Below are 16,263 nucleotides of genomic sequence, written 5' to 3'. Positions count from 1 at the left end.
CCTAGCATCCCTTTTCTGAGGAGAACTTGAGCCAAAAATAGCAGATCTACAAGCTCGGCTATTTTTGGCAAAGAGGTATAGGTGTAGAGGGAAAAACAGAGCAGACCAAGTAAACAAAAAAAGTTGAATCTGAAACACAATTTTATACAATTTAGAGGGATCCCTGCCTCATCTCTCTCCCTTGGGCTGAAAACTGAAAACCCCTGCTTTAGGTAAACAAAAACAAAATCCATACTTACTTTTGTTATTAATAGTTATTTTGTTTTTGCACTCTATGCTTTGGTTTTCATGGAAGTACACAATGCAAAAGTCAAGGTGGTAGATAAGAACCAGACACAGACACCCATCTTTTTCCTGACCTGTATTTGTGTGGTGTTCAAAATACGGCGTCAGTGATTTGTATGATTTATACACGTACCATTTTGACACTAAGCAGGCTATTACCGTCATTCGTGGTGATGCTTAGAACAAGTTTAAATAGTTTGAAGGGTATAGGCGAGCAGCCAGGTGACACACTGCGCAGCTCGGAAGTCTGGCCATATGGTACAGTACAGGACCCATGCTGGAGAGACGGCAGCATGTTGTGAACTGGTGTCATTACACCTGTGAAATGTCACCACAGCAGGCCAGCGGTCTGACTATACAGAGCAGCTTTCTGACGGAGCATGCAGGGGAGGTGTCTGGGTACTGTCAGTGCTTACAATGAGCTCACGGTTGGGAACAACCACTGTATTAATCCATCAAGACCGGGAACGCATCTGTGTCATTTTAAGATTTCTTGGGTTATTGAAAAAAAGCAGATTTACAAGCTCAGAGCCCGAGCTACGAGCTTGTAGATCTGCTATTTCTTTTAGAAAAATCGTGAAAATGTGTGCACATTTTTGAATATGTATATATATATATATTTTTTAAGCGAACATTTGTAACTCAAATCTTTGATTCTGGGGGGTCCCTGGAACAAAACATTCCGTTGAGATGGGGGTCCATGGCCAAATACATGTTTTGTCAAGGACCCCCAAAAGGATTTGTATTCAATATATGTTGTTCCAGGGACCCCCAGAAGCACAGATCGGAGTTAAAAATGTTTGCTTTAAAACATATATATTTAAAGATTTGCAAAACATTTCCACGTTTTTTCAAAAAATAGCAGATATACAAGCTCACGAGTGCCGTGCTATGAGCTTGTATATCTGCTATTTTTGAATAGCCAAAGAAATCTTAAAATGACACAGATGCGTTCCTGGTCTAAATGGATTAAGAGACATTGCACCAGACAGAGCTGAACATAGGCTGGTTGTCAGTCACGGTGTTCCCTTTTCTGCATTTACAGTACAGTCGGTACATAACACCATTTTTACAGGAACTCGTCTGCAATGACGCAGAGCCATCAGCTGCGCAAAAAGGAGAGGAATGTTCGTCAAAATGCATGTTTTTGTTTTGGATAACTGTATATATTACAGGAAGCAATGGTGTGTGTGGGTGTGTGTGTGTGTGTGTGTGTGTGTGTGTGCGTATTAATTTGCATAATTAGGTCAGTAACAAAATTATTATGTTGATTCAGAGCTGCAACAAACATTAACTTTATTCTCGGAGCAATCCAGCTGCCCCCCCCCCACATTCAACATCACATTATTTACACATTATTTACAAATGCATCATGCCATCATAATAACAACACACAAGTCAAGTCCTCAGTGGAACGATTTGAATATTGTGCCGCTTGCTGCCATTTGTGTAAACTTTTTTAAGAATTCAGCTCACCAACGAAATGTATTCCGAACGTGATAAGTGTGCATGTACTAAACAAAGAGGGCATGAGGGAGAATTAACATTCACACGGCACTCTGTGGATAATAAATAGGAGCAGTGGTAGTGCCAGCGCACATGCAGTAACGACGTATGCATATTCACATATTTACAGTACATTCTTTTGCCGTTTTCTAGTGCACATCGACATGATCCTTTCCTTAGACCAGTGTTGATTTTGACAGCTAATTTTGATTCAGTTTTAGTCATAGTCTTTTGAATCAAATTCCGTTTAGTTTTAGTCGTTATTTCAGTCATCTGAAATGTTTCAGTGTGTGTCTAGTTTTAGACGACTAAATCTACAGTTGATTTAGTCGACTAAAATGTATTTTGGCGGTGCCTTGATGGTGTCGTAATGGCTGATTTTACACTTGGTTGCATGCTGAAAATAGCCGATCTACAAGCTCACAACGCGTCGCAGCGCAACACGTTGTGAGCTTGTAGATCGGCTATTTTCAGAGAGCAACACCCGAGCGCAACCTATTTTTATTTTGTTTTCGTCAGTGAAAAAAGGTAGCCGACGAACATTTTTCGTCGTAGTTTTAGTCGACGAAATCAACACTGCCTTAGACTGAATCCAAAACTCAGAATTAGACATCCAATACCGCAATACTGAATTCATCAGCCTTAATGGGCCCAGCTCCATTGGCCTTACAGTAGCCTTCAGGACGGAAAGGATGGAAAAGTCGTCCCTAATTTCTGCAGTGGTTTCTGGTTTTGCATTTTTTCCACCCTTTGTTCCTGATTACGCTATGATAAGTATTTGCATCTGGGGTGTACAAATACTACCCCGGTGCACTGAAACGCACATCATCATCAGGTCTCTGGTGGTCACAGTGGTAAACAAATTAGTCCGTAGAGGCCTTTTGGTGTTTGCCCTTTGCCTCGGCAGCTGCGCACAGTTCTTTGTAGAGGTCAGAGCAGATGAACCTGGGATAACAGTTATTCTCCATCAGACTGTAGATCCTCCGCTGTGCCGACAGGAAACTGGTCTCGCTGGGCTTGCTGAGACTCTGGGTGATAGCGTTCTTGGTGCGGAAATCCAAATTGATCTGTTGTGATGAAAGAGGAAACGATCAACGTCAGCCTGAGAACTAGACAGTCTTGCATCACAATTGCTCCAACACATCTGACGTCAAATATATCTAAAAGAACATCTGTAGTGTGCATGCAACTGCGCTAATATATACCACACATACGCACAAACTTGTATACACACACTCTATAAAGCGGTGGTTCTCAACATGGGGTCCAGGGACCCTCAGGAGTCCTTGAGGGGGTTCCAAACTTAAACCCCATATGGGTAACCGGAGTGCCTCAGGGCTCAATACTAGTAACTTTTCTGTTATTGTGGGGAAAGCTGTCGCTGAAAATACCACGACAAGCTCACACGACAAGCTCACACGACAAGCTCATAACGTGACGCAACGCGTCGCGCTGTGAGCTTGTAGATCTGCTATTTTCAGCTGGGGTTTAAGTGGTTAAAGGTCTGTAAACTGAGAGTACAAATGGAACCAAATGGGTCCACTTGGTTCCATTCTCAGTGTTATTGGGGTCCTTGAAGTTTGAGAACCACTGCCGTTAGTTATTTCACTATACAGATGTGTAATCGGAAGATATATTATGTTTGTGGCATTTCCTGTTCGATCCAATGTTAGTCGTAATTACCTCTTTGGGAGCTTCACTCTTGATGAACTCTTCATAGATGCTGTTGGCCTTCAACACCAGCTTTGTTTGTGACGTGGTGCTCCTGTAGTCCTCGCAGGCCAACCAAAATTCAATGTTTTCCTCGCAGAACTCGGACTTCAGGAAGACACAAAATGCAGCTTTTCCATCTGAAGGACAGCAGGAAAGAAACCGTTAAGGGAAAACCCAGCAATAACTAGCATAGGGACATATTTGCCTACGGTATACAGCACTCTTACGTAAGCTAATATGTCACCGTCAACTCATTATAGCCCTCATTTTTTATTGTTGGTCATAAATTTCATTCCATGACCATTTACTATGTAACCTTTGAGACCATTTATATCTATGTATATAAATTACCCCCCCCCCCCCCCCCCCCCAAAGATATGGCACTGAGTAACTCTTACATTTGTGGGCGAGTAGTTTGTCTAGTGACTGTGTCCATTGCTTCACATCATCAGCAGTTGGCCTAAGGGAGAAAAAATGAATACAATGACATTAGAGAAGCTTCTACAAAGAGTTTTTACTGTAAAATTCAAGATACAAGCTTTTTTTTCACACCATACGTATAATTTGAAGAAGACAAAAAACAATGTGATGATTACATTTAGTAAGAAATAGTCTTAATATACTGTTGGTAATCCATTGTAAGTTCCTTTGTAATTTGATTATGAGTTTGACACCGACTGGCAAACAGTCAATGATGTTGTAAAAAAATATATTTTTCACAGTTAATGTTGAAATGAAATTATATCATTGCAGATGAAGTCACTTATATGTCAGTGAATATATAGGTTATTTTACCTGTATGCTCTGTGCTTCCTCGCTTTGGATTTTGAGGGTGAAGACTTCACCTTAAATAAAAACTGTATTCTCATTTTCCAGGTTTTCCTCCTGAAAAGATAGAAAGAAAACAGCATTTCAATATTACATTCAACCATGATGCTTTTTCTCAAGGTCATCACAACCACAGTCAATTACTTAGAAAGAAAAAAAAATCTAACTCACTTAATTTCCTTTTTCTCTGCCGTTAGATCCAAGGTCTCCATACAGTTAGTGAACGCCATGCTTTTTCTGGGTGATGCACTGACCAGGCTGTCTCTCATGTTTTAAGCTCTCAAGTCAATATAAGCAAGTTATCCTACTCCCTCGTGACCTGTCAGGCAACTTTATAGTTTCCCACTGAGTGTGCTCCAGTGTGTGACAGACAGTGGGCGGGGACTGGAATGAGAGATCTTGAAAGTGATTGGCCCCCGCTGTGTAAACACTACATTGCCCTGGTATGACTCTCAGGAGCTCAAGGCAGTTGATAGGCTGTCATTGCATAAACATTCCCTCCCTGCGTCTTCTGTGTGTGTGCTTCCATTTGTAAGGTCGAGGGAATGACGTAGGGGCCGGCCCGAATGCCTACTTGAGAAAAAAAGGACAAAAAAGTTCCACTCAGTGGATTTGTTTTTGTGTCTAATTTGCTTAATATGTCTTTTGAGTCTTTGAACTGTATTTCCCAGCATTTCTGCAGTTTTCTTTAATATATAAACCAGAACAACTTGGTATGATAACAGGACCTCACCTGTCTTTCATAGTCTTAATATTTATGGACAGGGGAAGGTCCTTATGCTAAAATATTGTATCCCAAGTGGTCACAGCTGTGATGTTTCCTTTGTGAATTTCAGTATCAGCATCATTATCATATAGCCTGGTAAAGCCCCTCTGTCCGGAAATCTAATTCCATTAAATGGAAATACAGGCTAAGTATCATACTCATTAGAAGGGACAATCATCTCTGTTAAGGACGTATAAAGGAATAAGTAATGAGGGAATCGGTTTCTGTGTACATTTGCTGCAGCCTACAGTATGTTCTAGTTCCCAGTGCCGCTGTTATTGATCTAATTAATCACACAGGGTGTGTTTTTGGTGTGGTATTTGTTTAGTTAATGATGACCTGTTAAGATATGACTGTGTGGTGTGTGTGATGTAACATCCTCTGAACACTATGAAACACTTTCAAACGCAAGAATGTTGGCAGCGACGAATGCATTAATCTGACATTCCTTTTTCCATCAAATTTGCTCAAGCTCTATAAATAGAATCAGTCTGGTCCCAAATAGAACTGTAAGTACAGTATGTCAAAGTGTCTTATTTGATGTACACCAAATATACAGTGCGTATGAGCATTCATCTTGTGCAATGTCTCTGCCATCTTGACATACTGTATATTTGACTATATTTGACTTTTTTAGACGGGTTACTTTATTATGTGTCAATGTTATTGAGTAAATAGTATGATTTACATTTAATTCAAATTTTATGAAAATGAAGTGGAGGGATGGCAGTCCTGCAGAACATAGACAGTTGCACGTTCATTGCAGAAGATCAGCGTGATTGTCTGTCTGTCTGCCCCCCCGCACACACACACACATGCAGGATGTGTGCACAGAACACACAGAGGCCCTTTATGTTCCCTCCACTCAGGTGGGATAGAATAGCAAATGGGTTGAATGTGTAATCGGAGTCCGTTTTGGTCAAACCCGTAGGACCACTTCTCACAAGGTAGATTAACCACTTAAACCCTATATACTTTATTGTACGTCCGATAGCAAAATTAGACGATCTACAAGCTCATCACGCGCACACAACATGACACATTGTGAGCTTGTAGATCTGTTATTTTCACGGTTCGCTGAATGCTCACCTATTTTCACTTAACGATCATCTATTTTTTTTCCTGAATGTTCATCAATTTTTGTGAAATGTTCACCTTTTTTTTTCTTTACATTTGTATCCCACGATTTTGTAACCAATTTTTTTTTCACCCAGTGCCAATTGCCTATGTAATAATGGGCGCTACTCTCCCTCTGCTAGCCTAAGGAGAGCCCAGAACTGAGCTCATGCCTCCTTCAATGCATGAGGAGTGAGCAGGCCGCTTCTTATCACACAGGAACCGAACCTAGGACCTTCTAGCTGTGAGGCGACAGCGATACCGACTGCCCCCCTAGTCAAATGTTCACCTATTATGACGTGCGCCTGCGTAGGGATGCTAGGTTTCATGTTGTTTTGATATGCCTCATTGTGTTCATCAATCCTGCTGTATTTGCATTTAGTCTTTGTTGGCATGCAAATTGACTCTAGCTTTGAATATGTAGCAACATAAAGCTACTGGTATGTACAGTTGTCAGTGGTAACTAAACAAATAATGGGGTATAAACAATGGTCAACTTTCTAATGCTAGCTCTATAAACAGTCCGATAATTTTCTTTAATAATAATGGATATTATCATTATTATTGTGAGGGGTGGCAGTGCCTCAGGGGTAGAGTGGCCGGTACGGATGGGAACCGCAAGGTTCCCAATTCGATCCCGGGCTCCCCCAGAGTTAGTGTCGAAGTGTCCTTGGGCAAGACGCTGAACCCCTAACTGCTCCCGATGAGCAGGTTGGGGACTTGCATGGTTTCCTCCCTCAGCGGTGTATGAATGTGTGTGTGAATGGGTGAATGTGATGCACAATGTAAAAGCGCTATATAAATACACCATTTATGATGATGCTGATTAGCATTGCTATTCATTTATTATTCAAACTTCAATAGTTAAACAGCACTGTCATTACTGCAAAAATAATTGATGAAAAATCCAAATATTTGACAAGGCACCACAAGTTTGAAGAATGTTCAATTGTCCGGTGAGTGCAGCATAGTGCACGTCATGTACAGGTAGTTCATAACAGCCCTTATATATTGGTTGATATAATTAAGCAATTTTAGTTCCAGTCATTGCATGGATGCTGATGAGTGCCTTCATCATATCCCAGAAACACCAGCAGGACATAGTGTGTGGAGAATAGGGTCGACACTGGAAACCCCACAATACAGTACATAAAGCCTATAAACTCAAATTGTTTTAAGACTATCAGCGGTACATATGCGTCACATGCTGGGTGTGTTGTGATTCCACTTGGATCCCTCTCTCTGCCAGACCCAGCTTATACATAGTTCTCTGCCGGGGTGAAAACATGGTGTCCGGCCGCGTGTGTTTATTATGATGTGCAGACTGTGTGTAAGCAGCTGTCTGTTTGGAAGTGGACGAGGATCCACGCCAAGTTTCCACTAAGGCTGGCGTTCCGTCCTAGTACACGCCTTTACGCATATACAGTAAGGTGATTCCCAGCACTGCTTATAAACTTTGTCCTTGTGGGATGCCTTGAGTTCCAGGCCAGAGAAAGCAGATGCAACATGCTGTAACAGTTTGTACTTTTGAAATCTTTAGTGGTTTATTAGTAAAAAGCCACTGTGGGTGGCACAGTGTCCTCAGTGAGTATAGTGCTGTTCTCTCACAACAAGAAGGCCCCGCGGGTTTGAATCCAACTGGCACCTTGCCGTGTAGACGTTGTAGACCCCGACCCCCCGTGCTCACGTGGGTTTGTTTCTTCCAGGTGGCACAGTTTCATCTCACACCAAAAGTTAGGTAGCCTACTCGGCAGAAACCTCCTATCTCCATATTTCACCTTTTCTGTTTTTTCGTAAATTAATGCCCTACTTCAGGGGTTTTCAACCAGTGGTCCGCAGAGGTATTGCAGGTGGTCCCTGGCCATGTGTTCAGAAATTTAGTAAATTCTTTTTTTTCCTTTACTTTTACCTTTATTTGCTACTCTTGTTTCTTGTTTGTGAATAATGAACTTCGAATCTAACATTTAAAAAAATCAAGTGACCTCCTACGATGTAAACATCCGGTCGCTGCTAATGTGCACAGAAATACATTAGTCTCACGTCACACATTTGTGTGATAGACTGAAAGGGACTTATTTTGAGAGAGGACTTGGGCTTTCCTGCTTGGTCCAGGGAAAAAAATGATACTTGATGCATTGAAATGTGTCAGTATATCCAACAAAACATTTGTGCTTCTTGCCAAATGATATCCCTGCTTTTTACTGATATGCTTTGAAAACTTTTTTTTTTGTCCAGCACATGAACGTAGCCTGTGATAATGTGATTAGCGAGTAACAAGTAAGAAAAAAAAAAAAATCTTAACCCATGGAATGGTGCATGAACCCCCCACCACTATTGTGTGGGGTGGGTCTATGATGGACCCACTCGACACAATAGTGGTGGTCCCCAGGTTGCTCTGGTCAGGATGGTGGTCCTGGGTCAAAATCAGTTGAAAACCCCTGCCCTTCTTCATCATACAAGAGTGTCGCACAAAAGTACTGAAAATAGCTGATCTACAAGCTCACAACGCGTCGCATCACAACGTGTTGTGAGCTTGTAGTTCGGCAATTTTCACTATTTCAAAAAATATATAATAATACAAAAGGAATGGTTTGGACATACAAGGTTTCCGCCCAATAGCAACGTGTCCTTGACTAAAAGCCTTAGAGGCGTAGCTGGTGCCCCGGTGCTGCTCACTAGCTGCCCATAGTTAGGATGGGTCAAACGCAGTGCCCAGGTTTACCCCATGGGGATGAGGCAAATATAACTTCACTCAAACAATTATAAAGTGAATTTTCATGGCCTTTCAGAGCACAATTTCACGGTGTTCCAGCAGCAAGTCATTTATACAAGCACTACTCCACACAACAGACCTCGCTGGTGTGCAAAATTAAACAGAATATTTAAATCTACTTATGCTACTTAGCCCATTAAAACCGGGAACGCATCTCTGTCATTTTAGATTTCTTTGGCTATTCAAAAATAGCAGATATACAAGCTCATAGCGTGGCACCAAGTGCCACGCTATGAGCTTGTAGATCTGCTATTTTTGAAACATCGTGAACATTTGTGCAAATCTTTGAATATATATATTTCTTAAAGCGAACATGTGTAACTCAAATCTTTGCTTCTGGGGGTCCCTGGGACAAAATATTTTACAAATGTTCGCTTTAAAAAATATATTTTCAAAGATTTGCACAAAGTTTCACGATTCTTTCAAAAATAGCAGATCTACAAGCTCGTATGAGCTTGTAGATCTGCTATTTTTGAATAGCCAAAGTATAAAATAACGGTTCTAGCTCAAATCTAAAATGACACCGATGCGTTCCCGGATTGAATGGGTTAATAGCTTGCAGATAAGATGATTCCCAATCCCAACTATAGACTCTGATCCCTAGTTTTCTTCTTGAATATCTTCATCCTACTGCTGATAATTCTAGGCTTATGAAGCCACAGAAAGTCTATGGTTAGGCTGTTGCAAGTATACTTTAAGGATCTCTATCTGATTCATCATCATGAGACATCAATAGATAAGAGAGAGAGGAAGACAGAAAGAGAAAATACACGGTGTACAGTACATCTAGTGGAGAACAAAAACAACACACTTCTCAAGTGCCAAGAACTGAAACTGAATGTTATGATTTGCCCAACGCGTCCAGCGTGTGATGATATACCTAAAGTATCCCAGTCCAAAAATGAGTTAGAGGAGAGCGGTCTGTACCAGTAACTGTATTGGTCTGACATCATAGTAAGTGCTTAAAATGTACACTATTGCTCTACAGTATAACCGTCAATATTTCCAAAGCACACATATGATTATTCATAGATTTTAACATAAACTACAAATGGATATAATAGATATTATTACATAAGGCTATCCTTTGATCTGAAACACTACTGCACTCGTATACATGGTAGGACGCTTGTGATGAGAATCCAAAATCCATTGGTCCTTCAATTGTTGTTTTCTGGCTAGAAATTGTGTAACCTGTCAAAGATGGATATGTTGTACCTTGTTCTAAAATTCTTTATTAGGAATAAATAACCCCTTGAGATGTAGCATCTCGTTTTCAATTCCTAAAAAGTGGATATTTTAAATATTTATTTATGTCCACATAAACAGAAGTAGCCAGTGCAGTCAGATAATGGGAAAACCGCCAGTTACAGTAAGTGCATGTAAGGCAAAACATTGTTCCATACAATAAGGTTGGCATACTTGTCAAACACAGCAGACAAGAATCATGGGTAAAGGAAACAGCGGCTTCCTATAATAGCTGATATTGAGCTGATATTGCTAACTGTTTGGCCCTCCTTTTGGAGAGGCCGGCCAACTTGCGCACGTGCCCTATGCTACCAAAGATAAAAAACAAAAGTTTACATCTGTAGCCTAGCTGTGAGATCGTCTGCTCTAGCTGATGATATTTTAGCACATACGCACGCACGCACGCACGCACGCACGCACGCACGCACGCACGCACACACACATTCTAACCTGGGAACTGCTGCAGTACAACCACAGTCTTATTCTGTTAACCACTGAGCAGCTCCACTGGAGCAGTTTGGGGTTCAGTGCCTTGCTTAAGGGCACTTCAGCAGTGTTATACAGCTTAAACTTTATTCCTTTATTTAACATAAACATATATTATCGTATTATCTTATCATATCTTATTATATATTTTTTATATCATTCATTTTAATGAAGTCATTTTAAAAGGATGTAATATAATAGCATGCCAATTATTTTCAGTTTGTTGCATAAGCTACTCAGGTTACTAATTTTGGTTACTCACTTGCTATAGTTACCTTTGTAACCATTTAAACCTGCAGCATTCTTTATTGTGTGGAAGGCTTTTGCAGAAAACAGTAGATCGACAAGCTCACAACGCGCCACAGCAGTGAAAGCCTTCCCCGCTATAACAGAAAACCGAAAATACTCTCATAGAGCCCGGTGGGACTCAGTCAACCATATGGGGTTAAAGACACGGTTCATTTTCAGTTCTGCATTACAGCACAGCTCCATGAAGGACACAGGGAGCAGACTGCGCTCTTAGAAATATGGGACACACACTGCCAGTAGTTGTATGAGCCCGATTTATACTTTGTCCTCTGACCGTGTCTTTCGCTTAAAATGGCCGATCTGCACACTCACAAACCACGCATCGCGATGCGACACAGTAATGTTGCAAGTGAGACCAATACCGTCAGGGTCTGGTTGCACTTATCACTATTGTGTAAATCAGTGGATCATGGACCCGTAAGGGTCCATTTGGTTCCATTTGTACAGTCTCAGAGTTATGTAACTCCTCAAGGACCCCTGGGGGTCCCCGGACCCCAGTTTGAGAACCACTGGTGTAAATGCACACACACCAAAAGGTTTAGGCAGTGACATTACAGTTGAAATGTATTGAAATTACCGATATGGAAGAAAACCATCATAACAATAGCTCAGAGTTTCTCAAGCTAATAGGACCCCAAGTGGGGTTAAGTGATGGTGGGTTTGTACATTGACAACTGAAAGATAAAGAAATATCCTTCTATTTAAGTTTTTGAAAAGCATAGCCTGTGAATGCAGTTCTCTTTTTATTTTATTAATTAATAAGTTACAAATGTGTACAGAAATCCTTTTCTGCGGCTTTTAAACTACGTTGATAAGACATAATCAGCAAGAATTACAGTGTCTTTTTTACAGTGTATGTTCTACTAAATATTCCTCTTAAAGGCTACCAATGTATGCTTTATTTTTTACATATGCTTTATTTCAACTGTGCAATTGCAGTATAAATCAAGTGTGGGGTGCAAAAAAAACAACTGAGAATCCCTACATTAGCTTTTATGACTCTTTTTCATGGTGACTCGTCTCCATAAAACGATCCATTGGCCGGAGCCAATGTATCGTTGATCATATTTTTTAAATGATCGTTGATCATATTTTTGAAATATACTCGTTGGCGTTTGGATTGGGCTGAAACCTTACCCAAATATGGAGTCATTTGTCATAGACCTACATAGATGATAGACATCATAGGCTGGCCGAAAGAAGTCTTAGAAAGAAGTCTCTGGTAGCCACACCATTATTTGACCTGGTATTTTTGTTTGCCTCCATTATCTTACAGTCAAATGGAGGCTCCATTTGACTATAAGATAATAATAAGATAAGATAAGAAAGAAAGAAAGAAAGAAAGAAAGAAAGAAAGATAGATAGATACCTTTATCAATCGCGTGGCGGAAATTCAGGCTCCAGAGCCAGCACAGCAGTACAAGTTACTCTAAGGACAAGAAGTACAATAGGTACAGCCTACTGTATGTGAATACGTGACAATTACAATGGTGACAATCAATGGCACTAACTGTATATTTGTATTTGTATATATTGTCCAGAACCGTCTGTCTGTCTGTGTCCAATTTAATACCCATATATGGAGATATCTGTGTCTATCTGTCTTTTAACCCATGTATGGAGATCCCTGATATAATGATATACTGTATATATAACTATTATTTAACCAGTAAAATCCTATTGGTCTCTTTGTCATAGGCTGGCCTCATTATACTTTGATAAAGGTTACTTCACTGAGTACTCTGACATGGGGTCAACGGGTGGGAGGGGCACGTGTTCCCAGCGGGCATCTTAACCCACCAGGCATCACCCTAGTGTCCATGAGGCAAGTTTATATTTTTCCCTTTTTTAGTGCAATGACGTTGCCCCTCAGGGATATTAAAGCTTCACCTTACCTTACCTTAGGTTCTAACATCACATTGAATTCTAATGGTTATCAGTAAAACGAGCACAAATGTAATATATACTAAATACTGTATACAGTACAAGTAGAAAAGGGAGCTTGTCCTACTCAGAGCCAGCGTTGCCAGATTCTGTGAGAGAAACAAGCAACCAGATCTAGGAAAACAAGCCCAAAAGAAGCGATTATGGGCCACATGAGCGCTTTAAATACATATTTATGTACGTATACATCAGCTATTTGAAAATAGCAGATCTACAAGCTTACGTGTTGTGAGCTTGTAGATCTGCTATTTTCAAATACAATCTTGGGGGGAAATTATAATAAGCAGACCTGGCAACACTGCTCAGGGCTATTACAGCTGGCAGGATGCAAGGGAAAATAGCGTGTATGACATATGGTGCAACTTTTCACATTAATGGCGCCCACTATGGGCAGCAGTGAACACTTCTGGAGGTGCACTCTATATAGGTCACTTAAAGGCATAGTTCACCCCCAAAATGACTTTATTTCTATCGATTACACACCCCATGGAGACTTGAATTCATGGAGATTTTTTTTTTTGTCACATTCCTAAACCAATAATTTGATGCCCGGGCGTCTCTCCGGTAGGAGACTCAAAGCGTCTACTTTGAGTCTCCTACCGGAGACATTAGCATTTTTCCAACGGTCATCAAATTATTGGCTTAGGAATGTGACAAAAAATAAAAAAAATCTCCATGAATACAAGGCTTCATGGGGTGTGTAATTGATAGACAATAAGTCATTTTTTGGGTGAACTATCCCTTTTGAACTATCCCTTTAACATGCAATTCCAATTTGGTTCCACATGATATAAATTGTCTTCGGCCTGGCACAGACAATTACTGGAGTTTTATATTTTATAAATTTCACACATAAATCTGTTCTGCTCTGAAATTCCCTGTAAAGCTGTACTTTTCACAATGGCATGATTTCACAAACAAATGAAACTTCCAGGTCTTCCTGTTTCTACAGTTTCACATACAATGTCACGTAATGTACGTACTTGTGTAAGATGTCTTGGCTGTTGAAATGCCAGGATAAAACCAATATTATTTTGTCAGATGTCACAGGGGCCATTTTTATTTTGAGGCAGTTGCCCATAAAAAGTCTCAAGCTTAAGGTCAGCTAACTAAATCTCTTAAGACATGATTTCACATACTTTGGGTGTTTGGGAACAGCTGACCTGAGAGCCTGTAAGCCTGTCTAATCTACCCTGTAGACGGTTATCAGGGGATCACTATTGTAAGGGGGCTTATGTTTGTAGATGTCAGAATCAAAATATCTGTTCATAAAGTTATAAAGTTATTTATCAGATCAACATTTGCTGCCATTTACAGCATTGGTTCTGGAGAGAGAGAGACTTTGACCAGTAATCATAGACTGACAAATAAATAAATAAATAAAAACAACTCAACTTTATTGGCTTAGTACACAACAAAACAGGGTGTTTTGGTTGGTTCACAGTAGCAATTATCCTCACAGAAGTGCTACTATAAAATGGGCATCAACGCAAAAAGATGATAAAATAATGGTTTTATACATGTTTTTCTTGTGCACACAATCTAATTGTATTCTATAAGATCATTCCATATAGGCAAGAAACTGGGACTCATCACATTTATATTATATTAGTTACTAATTGAGGACACTTTTCTCATTAAGAGAGATAAAAAGCATTAGTTTGTCACTCTGGCCTATAGGGAGACATGGCCAGGGAATATGTTCCTTATAGGCAGATATTGACTGGTCCATAATGCATGTGTAACAGTTGATGGTCCTTTTTTAAACTTAGCGTATATATGATATACACACAATAGCACTTTTGAGTGTCAGAGCGTGCTCTGTCGACCAAATGGAGGACTGGATTTTTTGCTCAAATCTGAGTTCTCGTTGATTTCATTCAGAATGCTAATACCTGTCTGGGCATTCAGGGCACAATGTTCTCTGGCCCGGTGGTTCTCAAACTTTTTCATATCAAGGACCCCCAAAATTATATGTATTTGGCCGCGGACCCCCATCTCAAATATGTTGTTCCAGGGACCCCCCCAGAAGCAAAGATTTGAGTTACAAATGTTCGCTTAAAAATATATATATTCAAAGGTTTGCAAAAAATGACAAGATTTTTTGCTATGAGCTTGTAGATCTGCTATTTTTGAATAGCCCAAAGTATAAAAGGTTAAAGTGGTTAAAATTATTGTGAAATGCTATATTAACACATTTTGCTGGGGGAACCCCACCAAGGACCCCTGGGGGTCCCCGGACCCCACTTTGAGAACCAATACTCCGGCCAATGGATCGTTGCAGAGCATTCATAACGGTGGTTGCTTGGTCACAAATTATGTAACTTATATTTCACAAAATCGGAAAATAAGTTATTCTATCAGACCGACGGCAATTCACCACAACCTTTGCATGCTGGTAAACTAGCAACTGACACTTAATACAGTATCTGTAGTTACCCCAATAGCTTATTTAAGACTATATTTTGTGCTACTTTAAGTTAACTGTAATGCTCTATTAAAAAATGGAGTGTCAAGATTGCATTTACAACCACATGCTTAGTAAAAGACTTATGAGTTTTTTATGGTAATTCATCATGGGAAATCTAGAGGAAATACTATGTTGTTGTTCCACGGATTTCAAGAATTCAATGGCATCCTATTTAATATTAGCTTTGCAAGCACTGTAAAAGTCTACAACAAACTTTGTACTCAAACAGCAAAATAAATAATACATTGTTTGACTCTTAACTTAAGTATTAAGTATTAATAATACATTCAAACCGTTATGCTTTGGAAGCAATAAAAATACATTTTTTCAGGGTCCAAAATGGACCCCTTTTAAATAAGTCAAATAATTTATCACTGATAATTTCAGTACAAAAGCTTGTAATCCGCTTTTGAGAGTGTGTCTCAAAACGCTTACGGTAGAACTAAGTGACCCTTTGCACTCCAGTGCTTAAAGAGGTCATGTCACTTATTGAGTCCCCAATCATAAGTTCGTCCCCAGTGGTGATCCATCCGGGTGGAAGTGGCAGTTGAAGGATCCAAATTAGAAACTTTCTGTCACACGCACACACACACACACACACACACACACACACACACACACACACACACACACACACACACACACACACACACACACACACACACACACACACACACACACACACACACACACACACACACACACACACACACACACACACACACACACACACAGTGGTGTAAAGTAACTAAGTAAGTACATTCACTCAAGTACTGTACTTAAGGAAAAGTTCGCGGTATTTATACTTTACTTAGTATA

The 16,263-nt window shown here is 40.1% G+C and overlaps 1 protein-coding gene across 1 annotated transcript; it reads right to left on the bottom strand.

Moving 5' to 3' along the window:
* Nucleotides 1-1,585: 1,585 nt before the first annotated feature.
* On the bottom strand, nucleotides 1,586-4,646 carry rgs2 (regulator of G protein signaling 2). Its single transcript, XM_084066520.1, has 5 exons — nucleotides 4,504-4,646; nucleotides 4,300-4,389; nucleotides 3,903-3,964; nucleotides 3,475-3,641; nucleotides 1,586-2,858 (listed from the first exon to the last, which is right to left on the bottom strand). Exons 1-5 carry the CDS (start codon nucleotides 4,599-4,601, stop codon nucleotides 2,655-2,657), a joined length of 621 nt encoding a protein of 206 aa, XP_083922646.1. The 5' UTR covers nucleotides 4,602-4,646; the 3' UTR covers nucleotides 1,586-2,654.
* Nucleotides 4,647-16,263: the final 11,617 nt, after the last annotated feature.

The sequence above is a fragment of the Gymnoscopelus microlampas genome (genome assembly GCF_963454915.1).
Source record: "Gymnoscopelus microlampas genome assembly, chromosome: 9".
Classification (NCBI taxonomy): domain Eukaryota; kingdom Metazoa; phylum Chordata; class Actinopteri; order Myctophiformes; family Myctophidae; genus Gymnoscopelus; species Gymnoscopelus microlampas.
The sequence above is the reverse complement of the archived record's forward strand: the minus strand, read 5'-3'. Positions and strand labels throughout refer to the sequence as shown.